Source organism: Peromyscus californicus, unplaced genomic scaffold (assembly GCF_007827085.1).
Source record: "Peromyscus californicus insignis strain IS unplaced genomic scaffold, ASM782708v3 Scaffold_13__1_contigs__length_99412109, whole genome shotgun sequence".
In the NCBI taxonomy this organism is placed as follows: Eukaryota; Metazoa; Chordata; class Mammalia; order Rodentia; family Cricetidae; genus Peromyscus; species Peromyscus californicus.
In genome coordinates, this window is record NW_026294424.1 from 29621018 (window position 1) to 29633774 (window position 12757).

Consider the following 12757-nt stretch of genomic DNA (forward strand, 5'->3'; position numbering starts at 1 on the left):
GCCTTTGGCTGCGAGCGCGTGGGGGTACGGCGACACTAACAACCAGGCATATCTTAGGGCAGCCACTCAGACACGCGGACCAATCCCGTCTCAGGCCCCCGGCATGGGCCCCGCCTCAGGAAAGGGGCGGCGCCCTCAAATTGATTGGCGGAGGCTGGCGCCTGCGCAGTACCACCACGCACGTGTTCAGCCGGTTGTACTCACCGGGTTCGAGTAACATGGCCGAGATGGAGACGCAAAACACCGGGACGGAGGACGGCTTTACTCCCGTCACGCACAGAGGGAGCCGGCGGGCGAAGAAGCGACAGGCCGAGCAGCCGTCCGCGGCGGGGCAGGACGGAGACGCCAGCCGCATGGACACGGAGGAGGCGCAGCCGGCGAAGAGGCCGGTCTTCCCGCCGCTCTCGGGCGAGCGGCTCCTGGTGAGGACCGAGGCGGGACGGGGTGGGGACGGGCGTCCTGGTGAAGGATCGATCCCTTTTGGTATTAAGTCTCGGCCCGCAAGTCTCCAGTCACCTCCTGAATGTGTGTGTGTGTGTGTGTGTGTGCTTTGTTGCAGACTGGGAAAGAAGAAACGAGAAAGATTCCTGTCCCCGCTCACAGATACACGCCATTAAAGGAAAACTGGATGAAGATATTTACTCCGATAGTAGAACATTTGGGACTTCAGATACGCTTTAACCTGAAATCAAGGAATGTCGAAATCAGGGTAAGGAGGAGAAGGGTAGCAGCCCACCGAGTTTTCTCCTTCAGAACTGAAAATAAATGAGTGCGTTTTTCCTTCCTAGAGCTTATTCTAGTAAGTGGCTTTCTTCGGGGTTCTAGTATAGTGATTTTGAACTTAACCAAATACCTTCAAAACTGTATTCAAAACAGGGATTGAATGCATTCCTAAATTGGTCCTGAGATTACTCCAAAATATTGTCTATCCTGTGACTGCCTTCTATAATGCTGGTTGAATTGATGAAAGGCGGAGAAGGGTAATTGGGTGTACATTAATAGGTGGTAACTTCAGGTACCCACTTAACAATATAAGTGCTGTATATTTTTTGTTTGTTTGTTTGTTTGTTTGTTTTTTCGAGACAGGGTTTCTCTGTTGTTTTGGTGTCTGTCCTGGATCTCGCTCTGTAAACCAGGCTGGTCTCGAACTCACAGAGATCCGCCTGGCTCTGCCTCCCGGGTGCTGGGATCAAAGGCGTGTGCCACCGCCGCCCGGCATATTGCTGTATATTTTAACGATACTCTTTTCGGAGGAAGTAATTTTTTTTTTCATTAAGACTCTCCTTTCTTCAATAGATCTTCTATGCCAAATTAATTTTCCCAGGTCACAGTGCTTCTATTTTGATAGTCTAGAATCCCCAGCATTTCAAAGGGATAAAAGCTAGATGCTTTCAAGTAGGAGACCCAGTCGTGTTTATTTCTCCTCACCCCCCCATCCCCACTCCACCCCCCCCATCCCCACCCCGCGCTGGTACTTTTGGTGGCTTTACTCTCTGGAGGAGACTGTTTCTTCATTCTCTTTAGACTTCGGTTCTAGCTCAAACACTTTCTTTAGAAATTTATGCATTTATACATTTCTGTTGTGCTTGGCTGCCTTGTCTGTTGCAGGATCATTAGTTGGTATTCTTATTATGTGTTGATGCCATATATCAGATGCATAGTGTGTTAGCTTGAGGTGAACCACGTCATTCGGTCTTTAAGTATGATGTAGATGATACACCACCGCCCCAGCCCCCACACATGCCAGAGGATGAGGCAAGGGAAGTTAAAGAAATTCAGTGCCAGCCAGGGAGTGGTGGCTCACACCTTTAATCCCAGCACTTAGGAGGCAGAGGCAGGGGGATCTCTGTGAGTTTGAGGCCAGCCTGGTCTACAGAGCGAGATCCAGGACAGGACAGCCAGGACTGTTACACAGAGAAACCCTGTCTTGAAAAACCAAAAAAAGAAAAAAGAAATTCAGTGCCTTGGCCAGAGCCCTCAGTGTAGTCATTGAGTATTAATGCTGGAAGAGACCACTTAAGATCTTCTATGCCGACATGTAATTTTATAGATGAAAAAAATCCTAGGATATTTATGGGATGTATAGGGTGGAAACCAGAGTCTGGGGCTTTGTTGTTTTTCACTATGTAGCCCTGGCTGGCCTGAAACTGAAAGAGGTCTGAAGGGTGCTGGGATTAAAGGCATATGCTCCCCTACCCTGCTGGGTTCTGTTTTTAAATGTGAAAATCCTAGCCGGGCGGTGGTGGCGCACGCCTTTAATCCCAGCACTCGGGAGGCAGAGCCAGGCGCATCTCTGTGAGTTCGAGGCCAGCCTGGTCTCCAAAGCGAGTTCCAGGAAAGGCGCAAAGCTACACAGAGAAACCCTGTCTCGAAAAACCAAAAAAAAAAAAAAAAATGTGAAAATCCTGTTAACACAATCCTGTATGCTTTTAAGTCTGTCAAATGTGTAGTCCCTTCAAATGGATTGTGAGTTTGTGTGGGAGACCGGAAGGAATATTTTGGAATTAGACTGCGTTGGGTTTTTAGTACCTTAATTTCCTCATGTTTGATAAGTGTTTATATTACTAAACATTCAAGGTTGTCAAGGTGAGGCTTAGAGCTAGATGTGTAAAGCATATTATTTACAGTGGTGGGCGTTCTGTGAATAACAGCTATTTCTGTAGTTCAAGTAATTACTTGCAGACAGGATTCCTACTTAAGCTATTCTTGATTTCCTCAGTACCAGGCATGCAAGGAGTTAGAACTGGAGTTGTTGATTTGGGAAACAACAGCATATAAATGGTCCTCTAAGCCGGGCGGTGGTGGCACACGCCTTTAATCCCAGCACTCGGGAGGCAGAGCCAGGCGGATCTCTGAGTTCCAGGCCAGCCTGGGCTACCAAGTGAGTTCCAGGAGAGGCGCAAAGCTACACAGAGAAACCCTGTGTCGGGAAAAAAAAAAAAAAAATGGTCCTCTAAGACAGAACATTAGGTCAGGACTCTGGGGAATACTGCCTTGATGGAGGAGAGAAGAGGAACTGTCTGGACATTTAAAAGAGGACAGAATGGGTGTGAGCCCTTGGAGAATGCTAGGGGTGTTGCCACTAACCTCGACAAGTCATAGCGTGTGGTTAGTCATTTGAGCGGGTTTGTGTAGCATTGCCCAGCTTTGGAACAGAAGGTTCTCTTGTACAAATTAAAGAGCATGCTTATCCCACCTAAAAGGGGTCTTAGAATATTGGGGGAGGGTAGCAGCTGATGGTGAAGGAAATTATAATAAAAATAGCATTTCTAGTGTTTTTTAGAATGCTTTCTTTTTCTTCCCTCCATGTGTGTACCTCTTTTTTTCAGACTTGTAAAGACACCAAGGATGTCACTGCCCTGACAAAAGCGGCCGACTTTGTGAAAGCCTTTGTTCTTGGGTTTCAGGTGGAGGTGAGTAGTCTCAGGGGATTTGGAAATACACAGTGTGGACATTTCAGTAGATGGATCATTTTCCAAATGAGTCTTGTCATTGTGGCATCTGGATTTTAGTTGCAGAAATGCTGTCACTGCCAAGTGTCTACTGAAAAGGTCTTCATGATGTTTACTTTTGTTTTGTAGGATGCGCTTGCCCTTATCAGGCTGGATGACCTCTTCCTAGAGTCTTTTGAAATAACCGATGGTGAGAGAAGCACTTGGTGGTCTTCTGTGTGAGCAGTCAGCCTTTGTGTTTCTGACTGCATTGTGTTGTGACTGGCTTTCTAATAGCTTCAATTGAGCTGTATTACTAACACTTCAGAAAATGTATAGTGTTGTGTAGTAGAACAACTCAGTAGCTAGCCCCTGATGTCTTGTCTTTCTCCTTTAGTTAAGCCCCTGAAAGGAGACCACCTGTCCAGGGCAATAGGACGCATTGCTGGCAAAGGAGGGAAAACCAAATTCACAATAGAGAATGTGACACGGACACGGATTGTCTTGGCAGATGTGTAAGTATCTCGTCTTGAGGAAATTTTTAATTTATAATTAGTGATTTATAATTGGTCTTATAGCTGTTATATTTGTTGTAATTTCTTTTTCTTTTTGGTGTCGGGGATTGAACCAGGGACCACGTGTGTTCTGGTCAAGTACCATACCACTGCCTTATCATAGTTGTATTACCTGATGTTCTTGCCATTGGGTCTTTGTAGGTATGTGGTCCTAGATGAACAGTCATCAAACTTGAAAGGATGATGAGTTAGTCAAGGAAATTCCAGTGATTGTAGTTTCATTTTTTTTCCCCTCAGAATAAAAGAAATACTTAGACTCACTATTAAAATGATTTATCACAAGGGAAGCTTTAAATTTTATCTCGGGAAAATCCATTAAATCTTCATAAAGTTATTTTTAAGGTCTCTTTCTTCTGCTTCTTCTACGTTGGGATGTTCAGGTCTTGCTGTTGTAGAACGGCTAGGTTCTGGTGGTGCCATATTGCTCTTTATGTTTTGTATGTATTTTTGCACTGCCGTCTTCCCATCTCTTCCTCCAATAGGTGCAAGAGGTGCCTGTGTCTGAGTGAGCTGCTCTTGGTCCAATCTGTGCTTCCTGTGTCTGTCTTGGGGGGCCACTCTGGGTCCAATGTTAGCTCTTGGTCTAATTGGAGCTGGTGGATTCTGTGTCTCGGAGCTGCTCTGTGTCTCAGTGAGCTGCTCTTGGTCTGATCTAAGCTGGCTGATTCTGTGTCTCAGGGAGCCACTTTTGGTCTTATCAGGGCTCTTGGTCCAATCTCATTAAGTCATTAAGGGAAGTACAAATAGTGGGTGCTTGAAATGCCATTGTGAGGCTTTCCTTTAGAATATATATCTATATTTCACACATACCTTTCTTAATAGGAGGGTGAGTATTGCATATTGAATAAAAAACTGTCAGACACTTATATGTGACTATAAATAAGATGATACAGGCTTATGGCGAGGATGAGGTTCTGGACGCGGAGCTGGGAGTGCCCCTTTTAAGATGGGCATGAGAGTGCTGGATATGAGGCTGGGAGTACCTCTCTGAGGTCAGAGCTGTTCTGTTCCCATGTTGGTGTTAAACAGGGAGATATCTCAGAGCTGATAGACTATGAAGTTGGCATATAGCAGTTGGCAGAGAGGGTAAGGATTTCATTTAATACCATTTTGCTCTAAACATCATTATTTAGACTATAATGTAGTCTTTATATTTAAGGGTAACTGTTGTATTGATGGCCCTCTACTTGAAGTCAAATGTAGTATCATAATTTTGCTCTTCTATGGATTGAGCCTTAAGAGTCTGAAATCTGAGCTTTTTTCTACTGGTAATTTCAAAGACATGGAAATAACAATATTCAAAATAGCTGAACGTAGCCTAAAAGTTTTTGTTAGTTGAGAAAACCAAAGTTAGAATCAACTTGCTAATGAACTTGTGACTGGTTTGTCATTAACTTTATAATCTGCAAATTTAAATGTCTTAAAATTCACTATAAATGTTTCAGAAAGGGTATTTTTGGCACAGTTTCCATCAGTAAACGTCACCTGTTGGCACTGTCAGTCTAGTGAGTTGCTCAGCATAGCCGTCCTGTGGCCCTGCAACAGCCGTACTGTCCATCATCGGAGTTCCCCTGCATCACTTTACCAGCCCTTTACCCCACTCTAGTCCCAGTCAGCCACCAGTCTGCTTCCTGTCACTGCTTTTGCTCATGTAAATGGATGCCCAGTGTGGATTCATTTAGCACATTGCTTTGAGCTTGTTTTGTTGAGTGAAACAGTAGTTCCCTTTTTTTTAATAGCCAAGTAGCATTCTATTACAGTTGATGGACATCTGGGATGTTTCATGTTGGAGACATGGTGACTAACGCTGGTGTAAAAGTACTTCGTACATCTTTTGATTAATTTTAAATTAGATTTAAAGTGTGACAACAGTTGTTTGTTGTTGTTACATTTAGAAATTTTTTTTGAGATTGTAATTTAATTACATTTCTTTTCCACCAAACCCTATCATATACCCTTCTTTACTTTTTCAAACTTACGGCTTTTTTAAAAAAATTGTTATTAATTGCATATATGTTTATTCATATGTATTCCTAAATACAAGCTGTTCAGTCAGCTTAATGTTACTTGTATGTGTGTTTTCAGAGCTGACCGTTTGGTATTGGATGACCAATTGGGGTGCTCTTCCCTGGGGTAGACCATTTCTCCTACTTCAGCATTCCTATTACTTGTAGCTCTTGCTATAGGGTTGAGGCCTCTTGAGCTTTTTCCCCATCTACTTTGGCATGTCCACTGGTGGTGTCCTTGTTTTCTGCTCATGATTGGGCGGTCATGTTGGTAAGACGTTATGAGTGTCTTTTCTGATGTTAGTAGGAGACACAATCTCACAGCAAACCCCCGATCATTAGTGTAAGCTGGTGGGCTTCACTTCTGAGTAGAACCTGTGACTTTCCTCCCTTGGCAGCTCGTGTAGCAGTGTGTATCACTATGAAAGCTAGCAAATAGAGGGGAAGCTTCTAGGTAATACCAGCTCGACTTTTCTGTGTCTTCAGCAATAGGGTATTACGATCAAATCTGGTAGGTAACCAACAACATTGTCAGTAGCCTGTATCGTTTGGGGGAATATAGTACCCCAGCCAACAACTTGAAGGTCAGTATCCCACATCTAGCATTGGACTTGTTATGTGATAGTCTTTGGAGTCAGAAAATAGCATTATAATCCCCAAGTATAAAATAGCATCTCATTTAATATACATAAATATAGAAGCCTCTAAAATAGTTTTTCATAGCTTTATAAGTTGAAATTGAAAGATGCTGTAATTAGTGAATCAGTGTTAGAGTTCTGGGTATTTTGTGAGCAGCTAAATGGTCTAAGCTTTCTTGATTTCTGTGTCCTTTCCATGTGTGTCCTCTATCCTTTCCCGTCCTTATTGCTCAGGATGAAATCCAGGGCCTCACACACAGGGGTGTGTGCCTCTGAGCTACATCCCTAGCCCTAAGTCTCCTGATGTCTTTAAAGTTTCTTTCCTCGTATACAGTGGGAATAATTCTACCTAGGGAAGGTCCTTTGAGGGTTACAGTGGAGGACTCATTGGATGAGAACAACTATTGACCAGGAATCTTTTTGTTCTGTTTTGTGTAATTCCTGTTTGTATAGCGGATCATGTGCCATAGCACCTGAACGTAGGTCGGGGACGACCTGTGGGAATTAGTCCTCTCCTTCTCTCAAGTGGGCCTCAGGGATCAAACTTAGGTTGTCAGGCTAGGTGGCATGTACCTTTACACACTGCACCATCTCTCGCTGCCTGTAACCAGTAATCAGGGAGTGGTGGCACATGCCTGTAACCTCAGCACTCAGGAGGCAGATGGGAGGATCACTTCATGTTTAAGGCCAGTCTGGTAACACTGCAAAAACTGCCAAGAAAAAGGCATTTTTAATTTGTTGTTACTTGTCTTTTTGATAATTTTTTTGTGGGGATATATAATTTCTGTACCACAAGTCACTCATTGTAGAAGTGGTTTTAGAAGATCTTTAAGTTGTCAGCCATCACCCCCTGCCCTCGGTTTAGAATATGGATCTCTTGTGATTTCCAGAGTTTTTAGTTTCCCAGGATTTGGTATGGACATGCCTTTCGTGGCTAACCTAACTCATTTATTTCTTTCAGGAAAGTTCACATTCTCGGCTCTTTCCAGAACATCAAGATGGCTAGAACTGCCATTTGCAACCTCATCCTAGGTAATAACAGTTTATTTCTTAGGGAACAGAGGAATTGAAGCCATATTTATGAAGCAGCTTTCATATTGTTAAAGATACCAAGAGAAGTCAAAGAGTTAGTGAAGGGAAAAACAGGAATATTTTACTTAGATTTCATTTGTTAGAGGAGAGAAGCGTTTATTGAGTAATATCATTAAATCTCTGTTGCTTTCCCTAAGAAGTACATAGAAAAGCCATTCCAAAATAACAGAACATTTTAAGTTCTACAAAATGGGGGCTGCTAAACACATCTGTCCACTTGATTTAATTTAATCTAATTCGAGAGTCATAGTAATTTGCTCAGAGGTTGCTCTGGTGTTCAGGTCTGGCTGGCTGGCTTCTTTATGAAATACTGTTTTTATAACTGATTTCTCTTAGGAATGCAAGATATTTGTCTTCTATGTAGTTCTTTGTTTGAATATATTTGTATATATAAGCTGCTTTTTTCTTAAACAGGAAATCCTCCATCAAAGGTGTACGGCAATATCCGAGCTGTGGCCAGCAGATCAGCGGACCGGTTCTGATTCCCCTCCGACCCTTGAGTTATTCACATAAAACCATGGGAATATTTCCTAGCCACCTACAGCTCAGGTTCCTTTTCAGGTCTCAGCCAGAGCAGAAGCAGAAAGGGAAGGTTTAACCGGACTTGGCACTCCTCTGCTTCTAGGCTAATTTAAATACCAAAATGTAATATTTTAATACTTAACACATTAAGTGTAAATTGCTGTATTTTTCACTTTAATCACATGTGGCAGATTCACAGTTTAAAGTCTTGTCATTTAGAGGTGACTTCTTAAGACAGATTTATAACTAAACTAAGCATTTTTTTCCTCTGAAAATTTTAATGAAAATCTCAGAAGACCTGAGAATCACAGTCCTTGGTACCGAGCACCGTGACTACTTCAGGGATGGGTCATAGCACTAGTCTGTGCTGTTGACCCTTAGGTGCTTGTCTGTGTCTATTTATGAAATGAAAGCCCGCATCACAAGCCTAATGAATTGCTTTTCAAGGAAGTAATGAAAGTAAAACAGTTTTCCCAACAGTATATTCTTGTAACTAGTGTCTGTGTATATGAATTTGCTTATTTCTTACATTGTTTAGAACCTAATTCATTAAACATGTGATTTAGATACTACATTCTTTTGTTTCTCAAAGGCTTTGACCAAACTATTGTGATGATTGGAGTATCAGGAAATCCATGCAATAGCTAAAAGAAGTAGTGCTTTTAAAAATTTTTTTAACTTTTTAAAAATTTGATACTTATTTTATAAGTGTTTTATACATTTAGGTCTGTGCACCATGCGTGTGCCTGGTATCCCCAGAGTAGGGAATCAGATCCCTAAACTGGAGTTAACAGATGAAGTTGTGAGTCACCTTGTTTGCTGGGCCAAGTCTGAAAAGTCAAGTGCTCTTCCCCAGTGAGCCAGCTCTAACAAAGAGGGTGTGTGTTTGGAGATACGTATCACTGTGTAGCCCTGGCTAGCTTCGAACCCACAGAAATCCCCCTGCTTCTGCCTCCTGAGTGGGAATGCAAGGTATACGCCACCACATCCAGCATAAATTTTAGTTTTATTTATGTGAACTTGGGTATGTATGCCTGCAACATGTGTATAGGGGTGTGTGTGTGCGCCTGTGCCTGCTACGTGTGTATAGGCGTTCCCCTGGAGCTGTAGTTACAGATGGTTATAGGCCTGATGTGGCTGCTGGGAATGAACTCCAGTCTTCTAAGAGCAGCAAGTGCTCTCAACCACTGAACCATCTTTCCAGTTCCTCTTGGGTTTTGAGACAGAATGTGTAGTCTAGACTGGCCTGTAACTCAGTGTAGCCCAGCTTGCCTCAGATTTGGGACAGTCTGCTGCCTCAACATTCCATGTGCCAGGGTTACAAATGTGTCATCATGCCCTGCTTAGTAGTAGTTTTTGTTGAGCTTGGGTTCCCTCTTATCGGTGGGAGGTGCTAAGTATCCAAGCTGCTTTTTACCTGGATGGACTGTCTGCCAACAAGAAATTGCTGGAGTGTCCCCTCACACAGGAGAGAATGTTTAATATTATCAAACCTCATTAAAAGGAGGAATGTGTTAGGAATTCTCTATTCTGGAGTCTATAGAGCATTTAGGAGGTACATACAAACTATATGCCCAGTGAGAGGGATTCAATATTGTGGTGACAGCTACCATGTGCTTTTCTCGGAAATGTCGTCTGTGGCTTTAATGCCTTTTCAAGTGTCTGAAGTGATCCATGGCTAGGTAACAGTGTTTTGGGTTTAATTCTAAGGAATTGAGGCAGAGTTAAGAACATAATTTTTGCCTGTGAGAGTTTGAGATTCTATGTTAAAGTGCAGTACTCTGCATTCAAAGGTAGACGATGCTAGAGAGTAACTCTTGAAGTCACTTGATTGCATCTTGCTGGTAGTTAATCTTAACAACCTGGACCAAATCACTCCCTTAACATCTCTAGTGCCAGCACACTACAGCCAACCTGAAACCTGTTTGGTGTTTTGGTTTTTTGAGACAGGGTTTCTCTGTGTAGTTTTGGTGCCTGTACTGGAGCTCGCTCTGTAGACCAGACTGGCCTCGAACTCAGATCCACCTGGCTCTGTCTCCCAAGTGCTGGGATTAAAGGTGTGCGCCACTGCTGCCCGGCCTGAAACCTATTTTTGTGGCACTGCCCTGCTACTGACTCACCTGTTAACTGTAAGGCCACGTGGTCTTTAGGATACTCGGTGTCTATCACAACTCCAACTATATTTTACTGATTTATTCAATTGCACTGTTCCAAGAGCCATGTCACGTTTGGAGCAACACACTTCCGGTTACATTATTGAAAGTATCCATAGCCATTCTGAAAGCTGCAAAGTGCCTGCCACGTGCAAAGTACTTGTCTTGGGAAAGCACTGCTTATTTGGCCAAAGAAATCACAATCTTCAGGAACTCTCAAAGAACTCAGCCATTTGGATTGGTTAGCTGATAAGGAAGGAAAAGGTTGCAACAGGACTTAGAAGCTCTACATTAGTGTGAACCTGGCATGTGGGGGAGTTTTGAACACTAAAGATGAACATCTCAAGACATGACCTTGAACAACACTTTCTTTGTACATCCTGAGAAATATCCAGAAAGTAAATCTACCATCTTGTCTACACCTTTCATTCTAAAACATTCTACACATTAAAAAAATTCCTTTCAAGGGTTGGAGAGATGGCTCGGTGGTTAAGAGCATTGACTGCTCTTCCAGGGGACCCAGGTTCAATTCCCAGCACCCACCTGTCTATAACTCCAGTTCAGGGGATCAGACACCCATGGCAAAACACCAGTGCACATAAAAAATAAAATTTTTTGAAATACAGCTTTCCAGTTTAACCATTGTAACTGTAGATAATGCAACTTGGTAGTTTTATTTAATATGTAGCCATCACAATCAATGTTCTGTCTCCTGAAGGTCTGTACAAGTTTTTAACAGTAAATCCCTTTCTTCCTGTTGCCCTTAACAAAACCAATCTGCATTTGTCTTTAGAAATTTTATCCCATTAAAAGTGGAGCTGTTTCACTTAACATGGCTTACCCATATTAGAGAATGTGTCAGAATTTTCCTTTCTGTTCAGTAGTGTTTATGCCTTGTTTACCAGTTCATCTCCAGAATACTTGGACTGCTTCCATTCTTTAGCTGTTGTAATGCTGCCTGAACTGAGTGAGTTCACCAGTAACCAAAGAGGTGGCCAGTATTCTCTCCAATTCTGTTTTTCTTTCCTTTGGGGGACGAGGAAGAACAGTTAATATAACCTAATGCTTGTAAAGTGGATCTCACTGTGACTTGCATTTGCATTTCCTTAATGACAGTGCTATTGAGAATCATTTCCAGTACTTAGTGGCCACTTGTGTATTTATACTGTCTATTCCAAGTCCTTTGCCCATACTTTAGCTAGATGTTTTATTGCTGTTATGCAGACCTTCAGGTTTGATTATCAATCCTATTTTTCTTATATGGTTTACAAATATTTTCTCCTACTTTAAGAGTTTTCATTTCTGAATAGTCATTTTCTTAGGCTCTTTCTCTTCGGATCCTCTACAGGAGCCCCACAATTCAATGCACACATCTTGAAAACCTGTGAACACATACTATGTATGTTCTGGGTGTAAACACACCCAATATCCCACAACTCATTTAGGTAAGGGGCATCACTTACCTGCCATGAGTATCTCAACCTCATTACAGTGCTGAACACATAAGAATTCTGCAATAGTCTCAGACGTAGGCTGGGTGGGCATGGTGGCCCAGGCTTTTAATCCATCCTAGCACTGGGAAGGCAAAGGCAGGAGGAATCTGAGTTCGAGGCCAGCCTAGAGAAACCCTATCTGAAAAAAAAAATAAGTCTCAAAAATAAAATTTCATCTGTTAAAGTTATAAAACGGTAACCTGGGTCAGTGACACAGGTCTATGATCCCAGAACTCTGCAAGCGGAGACAGGAAGATTAAAAAAATTCAAGACCAGCCTGGTTTAGTGTGAACTTAGAAAAGAAAAAGAAAAAAAAAAAAATGAAATTACAACATGCGTGACCCAGGCGATATTCTGAAAAACTAGAAGTGTCTGCAAAACAAGGAATCCACTACTGTGTAAAGCATTGTTTTTTATTCTATAACCAGGGAAGACAAAATATGCTTGGAAGAGGGTGCTAGGGAATAAAGGAAATGAGACTGGGTAAAGGAGACCCCAGAGTACTTACACTTTATAACAGAACAGTCAGAAAAGTCCCCCTTTGAGCCAGCACATACACAGGTGAACAAAGTACTGAAGGCATTACTTAACTGGGTATGGAGTTGGTATACAGCTGAGGGCAAACCCTGAAGGCACTGTAACAGGCCCAGGGCAGGGAGGGAGTGGTCAAGGAAGGAAGTGAAGTCACGGGCTTTGTAACATCGGGCTGTTCTGTTTGTTCCAGACATTTCACCTGTAGCTTATGATTCAAAACAACAATGAGGCATTTACCAAGTCTGTAAACCCTAAAGCAGGGACAGGGTGTCCAACTGTAGCAGTACATCAAAGATGACAGAATACATCCAAG

The 12757-nt window shown here is 42.6% G+C and overlaps 1 protein-coding gene across 1 annotated transcript; it reads left to right on the forward strand.

The window, feature by feature from the left end:
• The first annotated feature begins 164 nt into the window (after positions 1-164).
• Pno1 (partner of NOB1 homolog) lies at positions 165-8836 on the forward strand. The gene is made up of 7 exons (XM_052734776.1): positions 165-422; positions 560-709; positions 3330-3413; positions 3582-3642; positions 3829-3946; positions 7612-7682; positions 8157-8836. Exons 1-7 carry the CDS (start codon positions 219-221, stop codon positions 8222-8224), a joined length of 756 nt encoding a protein of 251 aa, XP_052590736.1. The 5' UTR covers positions 165-218; the 3' UTR covers positions 8225-8836.
• The last annotated feature ends 3921 nt before the right edge of the window (positions 8837-12757 follow it).

What these genes read in the sequence shown, in the direction of transcription:
- Pno1 (XM_052734776.1), top strand. Translation starts at nt 219, where the DNA reads ATGGCCGAGATGGAGACGCAAAACACCGGGACGGAGGACGGCTTTACT. An exon ending in GTCTTTTGAAATAACCGATG is followed by an intron (nt 3,643 to 3,828) that starts GTGAGAGAAGCA and finishes TTTCTCCTTTAG; the next exon opens with TTAAGCCCCTGAAAGGAGAC. An exon ending in CATTTGCAACCTCATCCTAG is followed by an intron (nt 7,683 to 8,156) that starts GTAATAACAGTT and finishes TTTCTTAAACAG; the next exon opens with GAAATCCTCCATCAAAGGTG.